Source organism: Sciurus carolinensis, chromosome 12 (assembly GCF_902686445.1).
Source record: "Sciurus carolinensis chromosome 12, mSciCar1.2, whole genome shotgun sequence".
Taxonomy (NCBI): domain Eukaryota; kingdom Metazoa; phylum Chordata; class Mammalia; order Rodentia; family Sciuridae; genus Sciurus; species Sciurus carolinensis.
In genome coordinates this window covers 65272336-65290258 of record NC_062224.1, presented here as the reverse complement: position 1 = coordinate 65290258, position 17923 = coordinate 65272336, and the positions used below count along the sequence as shown (strand labels likewise).

Sequence of the window (17923 nt, the reverse complement as noted above, 5' to 3'; positions counted from 1 at the left end):
ACGGTTGGCAATTGGGGAGCATAAACATGACATTTCAGTTTGGGGGATAGAAGGTGACAGTACTAGGTCCCTCACCATCCTCTAGATGGTACTTTTTAAGAAGTTAAATTAGTCATTTCACTATAGCAATTCACAGTAAAATATTAGGCGGTAGGACAAACAAGAATTTAACAGGATGTGAATCTGAAGATTCATATCCTATTAAAGGAGTAGGCCTCTTCTGAACCAATCAGTGATGTTTTTAACATATGTTTACTTACCATTTTGAACATGTGCATTAAGAATGTGCTTCAAGTGTTCTATTGACCTAACAAAAAAACGTGCTTCCTTATATATAAACAGAAAAAAAGAAAAAAAGTATTTAGTAGGTGCTTCAAATACCAATGGTTATATAAACTTTTGCATAAAGATTTCTAAAAAGCTTAAAGTTTACAATAAAAATATGGAATTATTGGATGAAAAGTCACTTTTCATAAGAAAACTTTAATTGTCCTCCTAAGTTCACAGTACCTATATGATTTATTCCTAGAAAGTTCCAGGACTATATGTGCTGACATCTGGATTCAAATTTATTTTGGTTTGTATATCTAGTTCTCTCTCCAGTGAATTCTTCAATTTCACACAGATGTGGAAACAGTAAGTTCACTTTTGCAAATACCATTCATTCATTTGTTCATCATTCAACAAATATTTACTGAGTATCTACTATGCAACCCTGTCTGAGGTACTAGGTAAACTATACTGAATAAGAGACCCAAAGCCTTGCCTTCACTGAGCTTACATTCTAGCAAGGATGTCAGACAATGAACATGACCATTAAGTATATTATGCAGTATGTTACCACTAAGTGCCAAGGAGAAAAAATTAGAATAGGAAAGGAAAAATGAAATATCAGAGGGGATATTTGAAACTCAATTTTTTATAATCATGGAAGTTAACATATTAAAACCCAAATATAGAATGTAGTACTTATAATGAATAGACTATAAAAAATTTCAAACACATAGATATATGTATAAAAAGGATATTCATCTCTAACCTTATTATTGCAAGATCTCTGTTATTTGAAGGACTCCCTTGACAAAAAGAACCTCAGATATATGCCTGTTAGTATATTCTTTTCCTTTGAGTGTATATATGTAGATATTTTTTACTAATTAAAAAAAAGAATATAGTACTGATGAAATTATCCAGATCTGTATTGTAATTCTGTATCCCTGTACATATATTAAATATATCACCACTGCCAACATAGACTGGTGTTAGAAATTCCCTAATAGCAATTTCAATTACTTTAAGCCTAATAGAGTAAGTCGTGTGTGTGAAATGGTAGAGTTGGTACAGGGATTTGATGGGGCAAGGAGATGAATATTCTTTAAAAATCAGTCACTTATTTTAAAGGCAAGCAATTCTAATAATGGCTAATAATAACACTAATGAAAATGCCAGACACTAAGCATTTTTTTTCCCTCTATGAACTGCTGCAACCCTTTAAGATGACTATTTTTAAAGCAGGAGCAAATGGACAAGGGTTCAGAAACATTTCCAAAGTCATACTAACTGTGTGCTATGATCATTATTAGCTATTCACAGTAACAATGGGGTTCTAGGTGAGCTGTGTCCACTATGCAAGCTGCCTTTGATTTATAAACAAATGCTGTAGTGTTTCCTTCTTAAATGTCATTTTCTCAGACATGGATAAATTCATTTGGATTTTAGAATTTATGTCCTCATTCTAGTTAACTTTTTTTTTGCAGTGCTGAGGATCGAACCCAGGGACTTGTACTTGCAATGCAAGCACTCTACCGACTGAGCTATCGCCCCAGCCCAACGTTCTTTTCTTTTTTAATGGACTGGAAAAAATATGCCATTTAATTAGAGAGCCTTGAGGAGCATTAAGAAGATTCCCTGATATCACTTTTTGGTTAAGGTTTAATTCATCAAAGAATAATATGTTATTTAAATACTTACATTTTATTATCTTTTAAAAATATATAATCATGACAATATATAACGAGGAGGGTGATGGGGGGAAGAGAAGAATGAAGGAACTATGGATGGTGTAGAGGAAAAAGGGGTGGAAGGGGGTGGGGATGGAAAAACAGTAGAATGAAAGACAGTATTACCCTGTATATATGTATGGTTACATGAATGGTGTGAATCTACATCGTGTACAAACATAGAAATGAAAAGTTGTACCCCATTTGTGTACAATGAACCAAAATGTGTCTGTAAAAATAAAAATATTTTAATTTAAAAAATATATATGATCATTTACATTTTACTGTTTTTCTTCAAATGATTACACATTAAAGAACATCTTTTTGGAGGAAGGAAGAATGTATTGTTATTAATATATTAGTGTAAATAGTTTACCTGTGAGATTTTTCTAGAAGGGCATGACTTGATATAAGAATAATAAAGAAAGAATTTTGATTTGAGAGGAATGATTTACTAGAACCCTAATGAGGGAGCCCTAAGTGAAGGACTGATTAGTAAAGAAGAATATCCATGAGATGTTTTCACATACTGTTTCATCCTGGTGTCAATCCTGAAGGGTCAGCGCCTTCGTTAATGGGAGGGAGGGAAGTGAAATAGAAAAGGTCATAGATTCAATCACCAGATGTTAGTTAGCAAATCATCTGGAATCCAAATCCAAGCTTGGGACCTTCTCCCTATACTGTTTTCAGATCATGAGTGCCCAGAAAGAGATGGTAGCTACCAAGAATGGTGGAGGAAAATTAAGCCTGAGCAGAGTTTGGGAGAGCGACAAGGCATTATAACCCTGGACAAGAGTTGCCCTGTACACAATAGGGCTTTTAAAAACTGTTCTTCTGAAGCAAATGTAAGAAAAGTAACAAATATGCAGAGACATATCTGAACAATCAGACTCTAGGCTGTCATTAAAGTCTTTACTCTGACTTTTATCATGATGACTATAATATATTCTGGGCTGGGGATATACCTTAGGGCAGAGGACTTGTTTAGCATGGGTGAGGTCCTTGGTTTAATTCTCAGCACCTCAGGGCAAAAAAATTATTTGAGGTGGGTGCTATCTCATGTAGAAAAATCAAAAGAAAATTTAAAATATGCCTGTTACCACCTAACTAGGGAGTAGGACAAAGTATGCTGACTTTAAATAAGAGAAATCTATGCTTAAATTCTGGCACTTACTTAGCAGCAGCACTTACTTAGCAGCATGACCTTAGACAGGAAACTCAAATTTCTCTGAGCCCTAGTTTTCTCTTCTCTAGAATGAAGATAGTGACAATACCTATCCTTCATAGTTTATTGTATTATGAGTTCATATACGAAAAAGGCCTAGCAGAGTTGCTAGTACAGAGACCTATGACAAGGAAAAAGTAACTAAAGAGCTCCCTACATGTATGCAGCATGAGAACAAAAGCAGAATCAGCATGGAGGTGGTAATGAGAATCTTACCTCTGGATCTTTATTCCACTGGACAACATATTCCCAGCAGCAGTGTGCATGTAGCACATCAAGCTCAAGGCTACAAGGAAACTGCTCATAGGCTAAACGTAGCAAGTCTGAAAGTCACAAGAGAAGGGTGATGTTGGTCTTTCCTTAATGAAAACTCAGCCACATCTCTCTACTCTGAATTTCATATTTCTCATTATTCATGTATCACCTGGTATGGCTCCTAAGTCCGTCTCCACCTCTGACAACTCAAAAAAACCTCTGTTAATACCTTCTTTGGGTTCATCTGGATTTTCTACATCTCTTTCTTTATTAGCCAGTTTTAATACTTCAGGGCTAAAATCCTGTTTAAATATCCACTTGGCCACACTGTCTGCAATGCCACCTACAGGTTGGAGACAAGAAAGAAAATGAAAATTTAAAACACATTAGTAGCAGTGATTGCTAAATGGAGCCAATTTACAGTGCATGATGTGATATGCATTTTCTTAAGAAAATTTCTAAGTGCTACATTCAGTTTTAAACCTGAAGGTGACGCCAAAATATCATGATATATACAGCAGAGTGACTATCACTCAACTGGCAAGGGCAAGTGAGATATTTGCTATCTCAGGGCTTCTTTATACTTTCAGAAAATATTAGATAAATTTAAATGCAAATGCATATGTATACTATATACCACAAATTTTCTATGTCTACAATTCAAAAGATACTTTACCAGACTCAGATCAAAGAATGAATACATCTGTAAAAACTTTCATTTAAATCACAATTGTGATTATTTAGTCTTCTCAGGAAAATAAATACAATAGTACTTCAAAGAGATAACTAATTTGTCTATGAAATATCTGTGGGCAAAATTTAGTCATCACTAATCACCAAGACCATGTTTCAGTCACAAACATAGTACAAAAATTTATAAATGCAAACTAAAAAACATTCAAAATCTGTGAACATGGACATCATTAAAAAATTACCATGAGTCATAAAGAATAAGAAAATAATTAAATAAGAATCTATAAATACTTAATAAACCTACAAATAGTCATCCTGGTATGAAATGCCCAACAAAACTTCTGGTAAGAGTGAGTACCCAAAGATAATTAAAAATGTACAATGCTATGGTCCTTTAAAATATAAGCACAGGAACCCTAATGACTCTAGGACAGCAGGAAATGGTATATCAGAAAAGAGGACGAACATTGTATTTTCTCACTTATACACAGAAGCTAAAACATTGATCCCATAGAAGTGGAGAGTAGAATGAAGAAGGTATTCCAAAAACTTGCGGGGAGGGGAGGGATGATGCAGAGAGGATGGTGCAGCTGGAGAGGAGGAACAACTTCCAATGTTCTATAGCACAGTAGGGTAACCACGGTTGACAAAAATTAATTGTATATTTCAATATAGTAGAGAGTATTGTGAATGCTGCCAACATAAAGAATTGATAAATGTCTGAGGTGATGGATATGCCAATTATACTGATCTGTTATTACACATTGTATACATGTTCTGAAATGTCACACACCACCCCATTAAAAAATACAATGAGTCCAAGTCAATTAAAAATAAAAATATATGTAAGGAAAAATGATAAAAAGAAAAAAAGAAGTAAAATTCTGTGGATATTAGGAGGAAGAGAAAACTGGCAGTTAGAGGAAGAGGAAAAAATTCTTAGAGGAAGGAGCACATAGCCAGACCTTGAAAAATAAGTAAAACTAGATGCTCAGGAGTGGGTAAGGTGGGGAGAGGGAGGATGATAGGCTCAGATTCAGAGAAGGGAGGCTCAGCTGGGTGAGGTGACACAGACCTGTAGTATCAATTACTTGGGAGTCTAAGTTCAGGTCAAACTTAGTGAGAGACTGTCTCAAAATAAAAAGGGCTGGGGGTGTACCTCAGCAGTGCAGCATCCCTGGGTTCAATCCCCTAAACTGCAAAACAACAAAGAAACAAACACACAAAAAAACCCCACAAAGATGGGAGTCCCACAGATGCTTCATTTTAACTAAAAAACCTAGCAATGTAAAAATATAAATGCAAATGCTCACACTTTTGTTTACCTTTTCCTCCTTCTAACAATTTCTTAACAGAAAGCCTTGGAAGTGGCTCAGCTTGCAGTGCTGACACTTTGGAGTTTCGAGTGCTCCCTTTGCTGTGAAGCAGAGTCTGTAATATGAGACAATCCTCCAGTTGTTTCAGCAGGAGTTTCCAGTATTCAGTGTCAAGAGAAAGAGCCTCCCAGGAATCAGTCAGGGCTTCTGAATCAGCACCCAAAACTGTTTGGGAAAACTAACAGAAAATGCACGAGTGATTCTCTGGCAAAATTTCTGGATCAACGTTAACTTAAATGAGCTTTTATCTTGAAAGATGATGGACAGTTAGAATATATCACAAAGCAACACCCAGATGCTATTTCACAAATGCTACTACTTGACTAGAGGAAACATGAAGGTCGGGAGTAGGCTGGAGATTCAGGGGACATCGGAGAGGGGTACTGTAGTAATGACCCTGGTTCAATCAGTATACATTTCAAAAAGTTTTCTAAGCTGTCTTTGGCAAGAGCCACAGCTTTTTCTATTAGTACAATCAGGATAATGACATCTCTTCAGAATACACTGACCAACTTAATATCTGAATTTCCTCTCTCCATCACTATAAAACATCTCAAGCTGGTGGTATTAAATTTAGCCTATAAACTACTGTGACTGACAAGGTTAACTGAATTTCCATAGAATACGTAGGTGTCTCTCCAAATTAATGTAACATCCCCAAGGAAAAAGTATTTGATCCTCCATGAAATAAATGAGATGTTAGTTTTTGTTTCTGCTTTTGTTTTAAGATAAAAATTTGAGTTCTCAAGATGAGGAAAAACCATTCAATCAAAAGGTCAGTAGAAAACTCATTTAAGTTGTTCAAGGACAGGTTTATAAAAACATGAAGAGTAAAACAATCATAGAACTTGAGAAAAGAATAAACTTGAGACATCTAAGCCTGACCTCTTTTAGATGAGAAACCAAAGCCAGGAGAACCACTTTGAAGGAGCTCACCACAGTTCACCAGTTACTGGCAGAGCCAGCTCTCTATACTCCAACTTCAGCACTTTTCCCTTGCCATGTGGCAAATGCTAAGTTCAAGTATATACAACATCTGAATAAACAAATTGAGGGCAGCACTCCAAATTCCCTTTCCTTCCAAAAAAAAAAAAAACTCCAAACAAATAAGAACCTGATGGACACATATTTTGAATTCTATACATTCCATCAAAATGAAGACAATATATTCCCAGGAAAGGAAAAGCGTTCCCTTTGCCAAATGTAAGTATAGAGCAAAGTCACACCTTTGCTGACTTACTTTTTTCTCTGTCATATTGTTTGATAACTGTGCAGCAACAGAATGCCCAACATGTGCAGATAACAGAGCAGCTCCGTTGTTCTCAGACTGAATACAGGCCATGCGCATCTGCTGCCACCATGGGGACACAGACTGGGAATCCCAAGTCTCATCAATGGCCACTGGAAGGATAGGAAGAAAAGTCAAAAGTAAATTCTTACCTTATTTATTTTTTTCCCCTTTTTATCTTTCATGTTTAAAGTTAAAGTCCATAAAGATGTACTGGTGTATTTCTGAATGAATTGGAAAATAAATCTTATAATCTATTTTATTTTGAACATTCATGTTCTATTTCTTTATACTATTAGTCAGCTTGTTTCTGAATCAACATTAAATCCCTATTTGGAATATTTTTATCATTACTACTGAATATCTTAATAGATTACTGTTCTGATAATCGTATCAAAAATAAGAAAAAATTACTTCCACCAAAGATCATTCAATTTGCCAGAGTTAAAGAAAATGTGTTACTCATGTCATATTACATTTTATGATGACACAAAATTAATTCCATATAAAGCATACTTCAAATGCGTTACAAGCTTTCTGTTAATACAAAAAGAATCCCTATAGTGAATTGTTTTGTGCACTATAGCCTCCCTTTGTTAAAACTATCCTCCCTGCCTATTTTTGTGGCATTTCAAATACTAAACATTGTAAAAGCAGCAGCCCAAATCCTGAGAATGGTGAACTACAGTATGCAGCAGCATCCTACCTTTCATCTTGCTCAGGAGGGACAGCATCGTGTGAAGACAGCAGACAGACTGTGGTTTATCCAAAATATCTTTTTCCTTAGAAAGCCAAACACTCAGGAGCAGAGACTGAAATCAAATTTAAATCTCTTTCAGATCTTGCACTTTCCTAGATGACTCACTGTGCACATGAATGATGCAGCCTTTTGAGTTGGCTACTTATTATATTGGGTAATGTCAGGGTCAGAATGAAGAAGCCTAAGAGATTCTTCATATCTGCTAGATACCTAATGTTTTTTGCCATTTCTGTCTTGTCTTACCTTCCAATTCAAACTGCTTTGTAAGAGCATATTACCAGTAAGGATGCTACTATGTGTGAATCAGCTGTGGATTAGTGAGGTGGCCATTGCTGATAGGTATGAGTGGGGCAGGGGGAGAGGGAGAGGGAGAGAGAGCGAGAGCGACAGCGACAGCGACAGCGACAGCGAGAAAATGCAAGTGCACTATGAATCTTGCCCTTGCTTTGGCTGCAACAAAGGTGCCATGAACTTGGCAGTGGGGAACAAGTACATAAGACTATCAAACTTCCCTTTTAAAATCACTAATAAGTTATGAAAAGCATGTTTTAAATAAAAACACCTAGGTCAACAAAGTGACTTTTAACAGGTACCTATCAACAAGTATATTTAAGTTTACAACAATTTTAAGATTTATAGATTTTGTCCAGAGATAATTCTAGAGTAATGAAAAGTATAAAGGCATAGTGTCGCACCTGTAATAACTGATATTTGTAGAGGGCTTTGATTGATTTTAAGACTGTACTACCTTTATGTGGAAAGACTCTAAAATAAAAGGTTGACTGTCAGTTTAAATGTATTAGTTCAAATAATCTTTTTTTCATTACAGTAGGGAGCTAAAGGAGAAGTGAATGACGGAAATGAACTTATGAGCATGACTGAGGGCCAGGAGCTATGGTAAGAGTTTGATATGCATGTTGCCTTACTGATCTTGGCATCCCTGGCAGGGATGGTCACTGGGATTTCAGAAATAATGAAACAAGCTCCTAACTTGCCAGCATTATACACAAACTGAACCTACATTGCTGATTCTAACCCAAGTTTTCTTATGTTCCCTTTAAAATTTTTTCATGAGTATATACATATGTACAAAATTTAAACTTCTCTCCATGTCAGTCCCCTATCTACCTCATGCCATATAGAAACCATGTCTTTAACAACAAAATAAAACCTTTCTTACTTTCCCCATGCTCATTGAATGATAATATTAGCAACAATGAATGCTAATTATTACATAAAGTTTATTATGGGCAAAGCCACTAGTGATTTTATATGTATTATACATTTTAGAGGGAGGACACAGGGCACCAGGGACTTACAAAAATAAGATCATATTGAACCATGTTTGTTCTACTTGACAGCCAGCATCCTATTAGTCCATGAAACTCTGACTGACCTTACCCCATTTATCAAGGGTATTCCCTCTCTTCTAGACTTTCTCTTACTTAATATGACACTGCCTCCTATTATCATTAGGCAGGCTAGCAAAATGATTTGCCTATAAAGGTAATAAAAATGTTCTATAATCATTTAGAAAAAACTGTCTCATTGTTTTGTGTGCATGTGTGCTGTGAAGCAAATCAAAAGGAAATGTGTGGGCAGAGTGGAATTTATTTAATCTTTAGGCTCACCATTAGTTTGTCATTCAACTCACTCTGATTCATTCATATATATGAATGAATTTGATCATTCTTAGGAGGTTTTTAAATATGTTCTATGATATGCTAAAAGAAAACTATTTTTAAATTTTTTTTTTTAGTTGTTGATGGACCTTTATTTTATTTATTTATTTATTTATATGCAGGGTTGAGAATTGAACCCAGTGCCTCACACGCTAGGCAAGCACTCAACCACTGAGCCACAACCTCAGCCTGAAAACTATTTTTAAGAAGACTAACACTTGTAGCTAATATTTGCAAAGAATAGTAGCATCCAGAAACAAAATCTTACCAACAACAGCTGAGGGCTAAGTCCAGCAGACTCCAAAGTGTGACACATATCCTCAGTGGAGCTTTCTCCATGCAAACACTTCCAAAAAAAGAAACTACCTAGCAAAACAAAAACAAAACACATTAGCCAATGAATAATTACCATCTGGACTAACGATTATCCCAAGATGCAATCTAGAATTCCAGAGGAGCAAAATAGCATGACAAGAAAAATTAGCAGGTTAATAACGCCTGATTTATTAAAGTAGAAAGCAAATCATTACATGTTTAACATTGTCTCTTTAATATACTCATTAATACAACTTGCATAACAGAGTACATATGTATCCAGAGTATCTTTTCTTGACCAAAAAGGGTCAATTAAGTTCTTTGGTCAACTTAATTTTAGGACTAAGGGAATCTACAAGATACTAAATTCTCCTAGCTGGCTTTCTTCTGGAAGAGGAAGGATATAAAGAGCAGTGTATTATTTTACCTACCTAAAGCCACATATTCCTCTTCACTTATCTTCTTTATGTTGAGCACATCTTTCTCATATTCTAAATATTCCAGAAATGTCTTTATAGGCAATACACCATCCTTATCATCAGAAAATTGGACAGTAGTTCTGGTGTTCTCTTGTTTATATTTCTCTAATAATGTCTGGAGCTTAAGTAGTTCTTTTTCTTCAAGTCTTAGTAAAACAGCCAAGTCCTTAAAAATAGAGTAAAAAAAAATTCTGAATACACTATGTTTCTATGAATCTGCCATAGGTGTCAAATTCCATTATCTAAAACGACATTTAAGGCTGTAAGGAAAAAGATGACATTTTTATTAATGTGACAGCTGTAATGTACTTTGCTTAAATCTTTACTCTCAAATTACATTTCATAAGTAGTTATTCAAATAAACTAAGCTTGAAAATTTACTTACTAATAAAAGTTCCATTTTAGGATTGAGAGTACTCTATATTCTTAAGATTGTTAACATAATAAACAGGTATTATTGTATAATCAGAAAAAATTTTTAAAAGACATCAACTGATACTCATCATTCTGAAAAAACTAAAGAACTATTTGAAATTAAATGCTTACATACTAAACAGCATAAATATTATTAAACAAAAATGGGAAACAATTCTCATTGTATTTACACTTACGTTCCTCTGTGTGGCCCTCAGGGGCACAAAGATTTAAAAGCCACAGATATTTCCCACCAGCATTTTAAACTAATTTGATACACCATATATGCAGAAACATCTTTTCCTACTGCTACAATTTTTCAAAAAGTACACATACAAACCCCATATTTGCCACAGCAAGCAAAGCTTTCTTTCCTCCATGCTACATAAGTAAAACCACTTTCTTAAATAAATTGAATTCATTACTCTAAGCTATTGTTTTTAAAGACAAACACTAAGCTGCAAAATGCTATTAAACACAAACCAGTAGTTCAGTACACTGAACTTATACATACTAAGTCTAACAGCAAAAAATAGATAATTCAGATATGAATTTTAGTTTTGCACGTACAAAATTAGTCATTCAGCCTAGAAACCGGCGGTATCTTTTTAAAGTATACAAACAAGTCTATAACAAAATACTGTTTTAATTCTTTAAAAGTGCTTCTAAAATAACAAATAATAAAGAACAATCTGCTAACTGATTTTTAAAATTTTTGTGATTCTTTTGCATACTATGTGGGTATACTAATCAAGTAGAAAAGAATTCTATAAGGGGCTACATATTGAGCTATCAAGTGGAATTAATTCTACAGAGAATTATTAATGACATACTTAATATTTTTTTAACTTAACAACTTTTTAAAAAAATTCTTTTAGTTTGCCAGCACCTGCAAAAGAATTTTGAATTCAGGCATCAAAGAACCTTAAAAACTGGGTTGCCCAGTTATAATGTTAAATACAGACTATCATCATGAACACAGTATTATTAAACACAAAATCCATTTAAAACCCCAAAGATAAAAGCAATATCAGAATTTGTGGTTTATTTCCATTACAAAATCTTCCCTCATTTTTCAATTTATAAAAATTTTATTTGTGTGTATGTGTATTGAAAATAAAAGATTTCACTTAAAACCTAACTGAACTTCCAAATACGCCAGGTATTTTTCCCCCAGGGCTAGGGATCAAACCCAGAACCTCAAATATACTAGGCAAGCACTTCACTACTAAATGACATCCTCCTACCCAGATAACTTTTTAAAAGCATCATCAGTAACTTTGACAAATCACTAAAATTATTTCAACAACATCTGCCCTCGGATAAGTAGAGGACATGAGGTCCCAAGGCTGGGCAACCTGCCTAGTATTACAGTTATTTTCTCACAAGACACTGTTTTTTTGTATTCTCCATTAGGATTAACTTTATTTCTCTGCGTGGAAAACAAGAATTTTGTAAACATTTCTCAGAAGTAATACTATACTATAGTAAATATTCAAGGGGCTGTTGTAATTTTGTTTTATAGAATAAAACATTTACTGTAACTGTTTTAAATATTGTGATATAAGGCAAAATTTTAAGAATGTATTTCATTACGTAGTACACAAAAAAGCAAGCTTAACTGTCTGCTAACTACAAAGAGAAACTGATCTCTTCTGTTTGATGGAATTTTTTTCATAAGAGGAAATTAAAGTTTTACAACACCAGTAAACTGAAAATATTTTCACCAGAAACCTTTTCCAAAAGTTGTTTTATTTATAGGAAGTCACCTTTAAAAACTGTGTTGAGAAAAACCAAGTAAGCCTAGAGTAGTAAAGATAAATTAACAATAAATTTACATATTCTCATATTAGTAGTATAAATTTAGCAGCAAGGCATAGAAAGTCAGCAGGGGCCTGATAAAGAAAATATATTTTTAAACTCTTTAAAAAAAAAATCTTGATTTTTCTATTTCTTTAATTTTAAAAACTGAAAATATATCAAATGGACTATTTTGTATAATACTAAAGTTTTGGATTACTCACGTTATCAGAGACTGGTGTATCAGAATGAAAATCAAGGGAATTCAACTGACTGACAGACTCATAAAGATGCAATAATTTCAGCTTATTGGCACAAAATTGTAGCAATCCTTCATCAACAGACTCAAGCTCTAAAAAGCAGAAAGAAAAACATTTAAACAGAGATATACTTAACAGACTCACAAAAAAGGCTTTTCCTCAATTTCTTAATATTGTATAATTCCTTGATGTTCTATTGTATTAATTTTTGGAGTGATTAAACAATAACAGATTTTGAAAGCAAAAGGTAATTTTTCCATTATGGTAAAATGTATAATCTTCTAAATCAAAATGCTTTATTAGTAGGAAGGAAAAGAAATGATGGGGTGGGGGGGGGGCAGAAGTATCTGTGTCTAATACTCAAATTGCATAAAATAGTCTGGAAATCCTTTGAAAATGATTTCCCTCATCCCGTAACTACTATGCTCTGCTATGCTCACATACTGAGTAAATTAAAATACAAAGTTGGCTGACTCTTATTATTGTAATGGTCAAAGATAATAAAATTCAACTAGAACTATGACCTGTGACAAATTTTTTCTCAAGAAAGGTTCACAAAGAGATTGAAATAAGAATTCCATTTAAGGCCCCCCATCAATTAGGTTTTATATTGTATAAGATTAATGCTGAGGAAATACTTTCTAAATACATTTCTGAATAAGATTTTACATATTTATATCTAATATAAAACAAATATTTGTTCTTTGAAAACAATGAAAAGCCCCAAGAAATCTTATTTAGGATGCAGTAATGTAGAAAATTGTCCAAGTTCTTATTGATATAATAAAACTCAGCAAACAAAACACTCGAAAATTTTAGGAATCTCATTTATGGGTAGTATTTAAAACTGTGATGACTGAAGAACTCCCAACAATGTTTGGCTTACTCTCGACCCAGTGCAAGATAATGTTTCATTTAATAAATTTTGATATTATGTTAAAACCTTGAGGGGTGGGGGGTTTTCTGTTGTGGTATATTGTGATTTTTATTATTTTTGTTTACTTATTTTTAAAGTCAGTAAAATATAACTTATTGAAAGGTGGTCATGAACAGGTATTGGGACCACTGGCAACAGCATCATACAGCAGGGGAGAAAGGCTAAACTCAACTTCCTAGTATTCTTTTTAGAAGCAATATTTCTAACAAGTTCTGTACACTAAAGAGTTCACTGTTTACCAAAAGTCAGTTTTATACATCAGTTGGAAAAAAGTCAACAATGAAATAAGAGTCTCCAAATTAAGATGATTGAAATCGTGAAAGAACATACTGCAATTTGTTTATTAAGTTTACCACTGGTTGGCTTAAACATATTTAAAGAAAAGTACAGATATAAAGCTAGATTCATATAATTATCATGGCTAGCAAAAAATCAAACAGATGCACACCACAATTTAATTGATGTTAGGAATTCAGAATAAGGTGAATTTTGCTAGCTCAGTTGGATAGAGTATAGAGTTAAAATCCACATTTTCAAATATAATTTTCTTCAAATACATTTTAAACAGTAAAAAAATTGACAACTTATAACTAATAATCTAAGAGTCTTAACTCTGTTCCTGAGGGAAGAGAATGAAACAATATTGATGCTAAATATACTAAAAAAACATTAATTCAAAGCATTTTTTATAACAATCTTGGTCAGAATGACCCCTACAGAAATTTTTCTTCTCCTATGAAGTAAAAGACTATGGCAGCAAGAATTCCTGGTTTTGTTGTATACTATGAGTTAGCTTCCACCCTCACACCAATAGCTTTCATAATGTTCTACAACTCTATCAGAAGAACCACTTGTCAACATTCTATATTGGTATCTTTTCTCACAATAGTGGGATTCATATAAAAAATATTTTTATCTGGGTGCAGTGGTGCACACTGGTAATCCCAGTGGCTTGGGAGGTTGAGGCAGGAGGACTGTGAGTTCAAAGCCAGCCTCAGCAATTTAGTGAGGCACTTAGCAACGCAGTGAGACCCTGTCTGTAAATAAAATATAAAAAACAGGGCTGGGGATAATATATGGCTCTGTGGTTAAGCACCCTGGGTTCAATTCCCCGTACAAAAAATAAATAAACAAACAGAGACAAGGATTGGAGGCATAGCTCAGTTGATAGTGGTTGACTAGGCCCTGGGTTTGAGTCCTCTGTACTGCGAAGAGAGAAAGAAAAAAAGCACAGATGAAGATCAACTGCATACTTTAAATATGGGAAATAAAAAAAGCTTCTTTATTTCTCATGTATATTATTTCTATATTAAATAACATGATGGTATCATATGCCCTCTAATGAGAGTGATAAAATTTGAAGTGAAAACGTAATTTCCAATGAGTATAAACTCTATTACCTTGATTTTTTAAAGTGTCCAGTAAAGTCTGAGTGATGTTTCTAAGGCAGGAAAATGGTAAACGTTCACTTGCCAAAATGCTTTCCAAGGCCTAGAAGAAAAGATATTGAGCAACTATTATATCTATGCCTACACTTTCACTATCCCAAATTTCAAAGGGAAGCTTCATATTTAAGGTGCTTAGTAAACATACTTAAGAATTAAAGGTGGGGGCTGGGATTGTAGCTCAGCAGAGGAGTACTTGCCTAGCACATGTGAGGCACTAGGTTCAATCCTCAGCACCATGTAAAAATAAATAAATAAAATAAAGGTAATGTGTCCATCTACAGCTAAAAATATATTTTAAAAAAGAACTAAAGGTGCATCATAAATAACATGTCATCAACTTCATGTCATGTCACATAAGGTATAATGACAAAAAGTCCAGGGTGAGAATAAAATAACCAGAAAGCAAGTGCTGTTCAACAGAATGGCCAAGACAAATAGAAACAGAGACAAAACTATTCACCAGCAAGAAGAGTCTGTCATGCCAATAATAAAAGCTGACGACAACTTAGTTATAGCTTAACTACTGCATATGCACAGGTGAATCTAAGGGCCATGCTAGGTGGATATGGTATCCATCCTACTCTGCCTACCTCTCACCAGTCCAACCCACTATATACTTGAGTCTTCCTTCCCTAGTTCCAAAATTTCTCATGCCTCATGTACCAACTATCGAAAATATTGATGGGTTAGACATAGAAGTTAAAAGTTCATATATTTTACATCAATTTAATGTGTTCATTAATTTAAATTGATGAGACTAATTTAAAAAGTGGACTAAGAATGTAGAATGAGACAAATACCAGATTATAACACAATAACTTCCATGTTTATGAAAGAGAAATGAGCTTAGAGGGTAGCTCACGATCTTGCCAGGCCTATAATGGGCCAATTATCTGGAGAATATAAAGAAGTGACTGAAAGAGGCAAGAACTTGAGCCTCTGTTCTGCCTACAAGTACACAGGTGAGAATCTGGCTTGCTTTCTCCCTATTACTGTAGTCAGACTCCCAAAATCTAAACTGAATTCTTCTCTTCCTCTAATGTCATAAGATAATAGACAACTTTTGTTATTGGGTTTTCTAGCATTTCTAATAAAACCCACAGCTTCATACATGATATAATAGTTTGGCTTTAAAAAAAAACCACACACACAAAGCAAAGAACAACAAACCAACCAAGAGGACAACCACCACTATGCTCAAGTTCCCCAATTCTGTTTTTCCATGACATAAGATAAGAATGATGGCATCAACCCAGGAAGATTTGTTGGGGTTATGACCCTCTCCATGGATCCCTAAACTGCCTCTATAGAAGTCCTCCTTGTCATCATACTGTGTCAACTTTAATAATTGAAACTTTGCCCCAAGGAAAATGAAAGCCAATTAACAGTCAGTGGAATGGAAACTGGGATTCCAACACACAGGCTTTCTTGTTCTACAATAAAACAATAAAAAGTGCTTTTAAAGATGATCACAACAAAAATCACTGTTCATTAACTCTTTTATGTAGGTAGCTGTGAAATAAGAAATATACATTTTAGTCTCTACCTCCGGGCCACTGGCATAAAGCTCCTAAAACCCATGTAATTTTCTGAGTGACACATGCCATGCCTTATTCATCTCTTCCATCTGGTCGTTTATCTGTATCCTTTGTAATATCCTTTTATATACATGGATAAACATAAGGAAGAGGTTTCCCTAAGATCTGTGAGCTGCTCTAGCAAATGAATGAAACATGAGGAGCAGTCACAGACAGAAGTACATGTGATAGTCAGAAGACATCTCTTATGTGTGACCAGTGTATAAAGTGGTAGGAAGTCCTGTGGGCCTGAGCCCTCAACCTGTGAGATCTGATTTTCCTTCCAGGTAGACAGAATGAACTGAATTAGAGGATACCCACCTAGTGTGAACTGCCACTTCACACTGGTTGGTGTGTATGGGGGGAAATTCCCACATATCTAGTGGCAGAAGTATCAAGTTACTAAGAGAATAGGAAAAAAAACACTGATTTTTTTTCCTTAAAATTTCATAGTAACATCATTTGAAATGCTGTGAGTTACAAAAAGGAAGTATTCAGTAAGGTTCCTGCTTGAAGGCACTTATAAAAAGTAAAGAGGAAAAAGTTGGGAAACTATGACTATGACTAATAAACATGAAGTAAGTAGAAAATAAGTTATCTAAAAATGAACTATTAAAAGTAGAGGAGAGCTGGGTGCAGTGGTAAATGCCTATAATCCCAGAGACTCAGGAGGCTGTGGCAGGAGGATAGCAAGTTCAAGGCTAACCTCAGCAACTTAGCAAGGCCCTAAGCACCTTAGTGAGACCCTGTCTCTAAATAAAATCTTAAAAAGTGCTGGGGATGTGACTCAGTGGTTAAGTGCCCCTGAGTTCTATCTCCGGTACAAAAGAGAAAAAGGATTGGAGATATAGCTCAATGGTAAAGTGTAATGGGTTCAGTCCCCAGACCAAAAAAAAAAATTAGGGGAGGAATTCAGGGTTACCCATGGGGACTTAAGTGTCACAAGAAGTAATAAAGGTAGTACATGAGCAGAATTAAGAGGGGTTTGGGGTTAGGACTGTGGCTCAGTGAAAGAGCTCTTGCATAGCATGTGTGAGTCACTGGGTTCGATTCTCAGCACTGAATGCAAATAAATAACTAAAGGTTTGTCAATGACTAATAAAAATAAATTTAAAAAAGAGTGCTTTATTAAAAAAAAAAAAAAAAAAAAAGTTTGAAAGGAGGCGTGGCAGTAAATATCACAATCAGTTACCATGTTATAACCACCAGTCCAGCAAAAGAAAACACAATGGAGATTATACCATGGAAGGCTGAGGCTGTGGAGCATAGGGACTCTTCCACAGAATAAATGCAATTATGAATTAATACAGCTATTTTGAGAAACAATTTATCATCTAGTACAGCTGAGAACACTCATAACCCAGCAATTCCAATCTCAGGCATAAACTCGTGCATGTGCCCACCAAGAAACATA

At 34.6% G+C, this 17923-nt stretch overlaps 1 protein-coding gene across 3 annotated transcripts in view; it reads right to left on the bottom strand.

The window, feature by feature from the left end:
- Rab3gap2 (RAB3 GTPase activating non-catalytic protein subunit 2) overlaps window positions 1-17923 on the bottom strand; it is a 95482-nt gene that overhangs the window by 17177 nt on the left and 60382 nt on the right. For 2 of the 3 annotated variants that reach the window (XM_047520651.1, XM_047520653.1), the window contains 10 exons: window positions 14885-14975; window positions 12512-12639; window positions 10026-10239; window positions 9548-9645; window positions 7544-7649; window positions 6790-6950; window positions 5499-5727; window positions 3650-3823; window positions 3442-3548; window positions 261-327 (listed from right to left, as the gene is read on the bottom strand). In XM_047520651.1, coding sequence (XP_047376607.1) covers window positions 261-327; window positions 3442-3548; window positions 3650-3823; window positions 5499-5727; window positions 6790-6950; window positions 7544-7649; window positions 9548-9645; window positions 10026-10239; window positions 12512-12639; window positions 14885-14975 — 1375 coding nt within the window. The remainder of the gene's footprint in view (window positions 1-260; window positions 328-3441; window positions 3549-3649; window positions 3824-5498; window positions 5728-6789; window positions 6951-7543; window positions 7650-9547; window positions 9646-10025; window positions 10240-12511; window positions 12640-14884; window positions 14976-17923) is intronic. The other variant, XM_047520652.1, reaches the window with a different exon arrangement.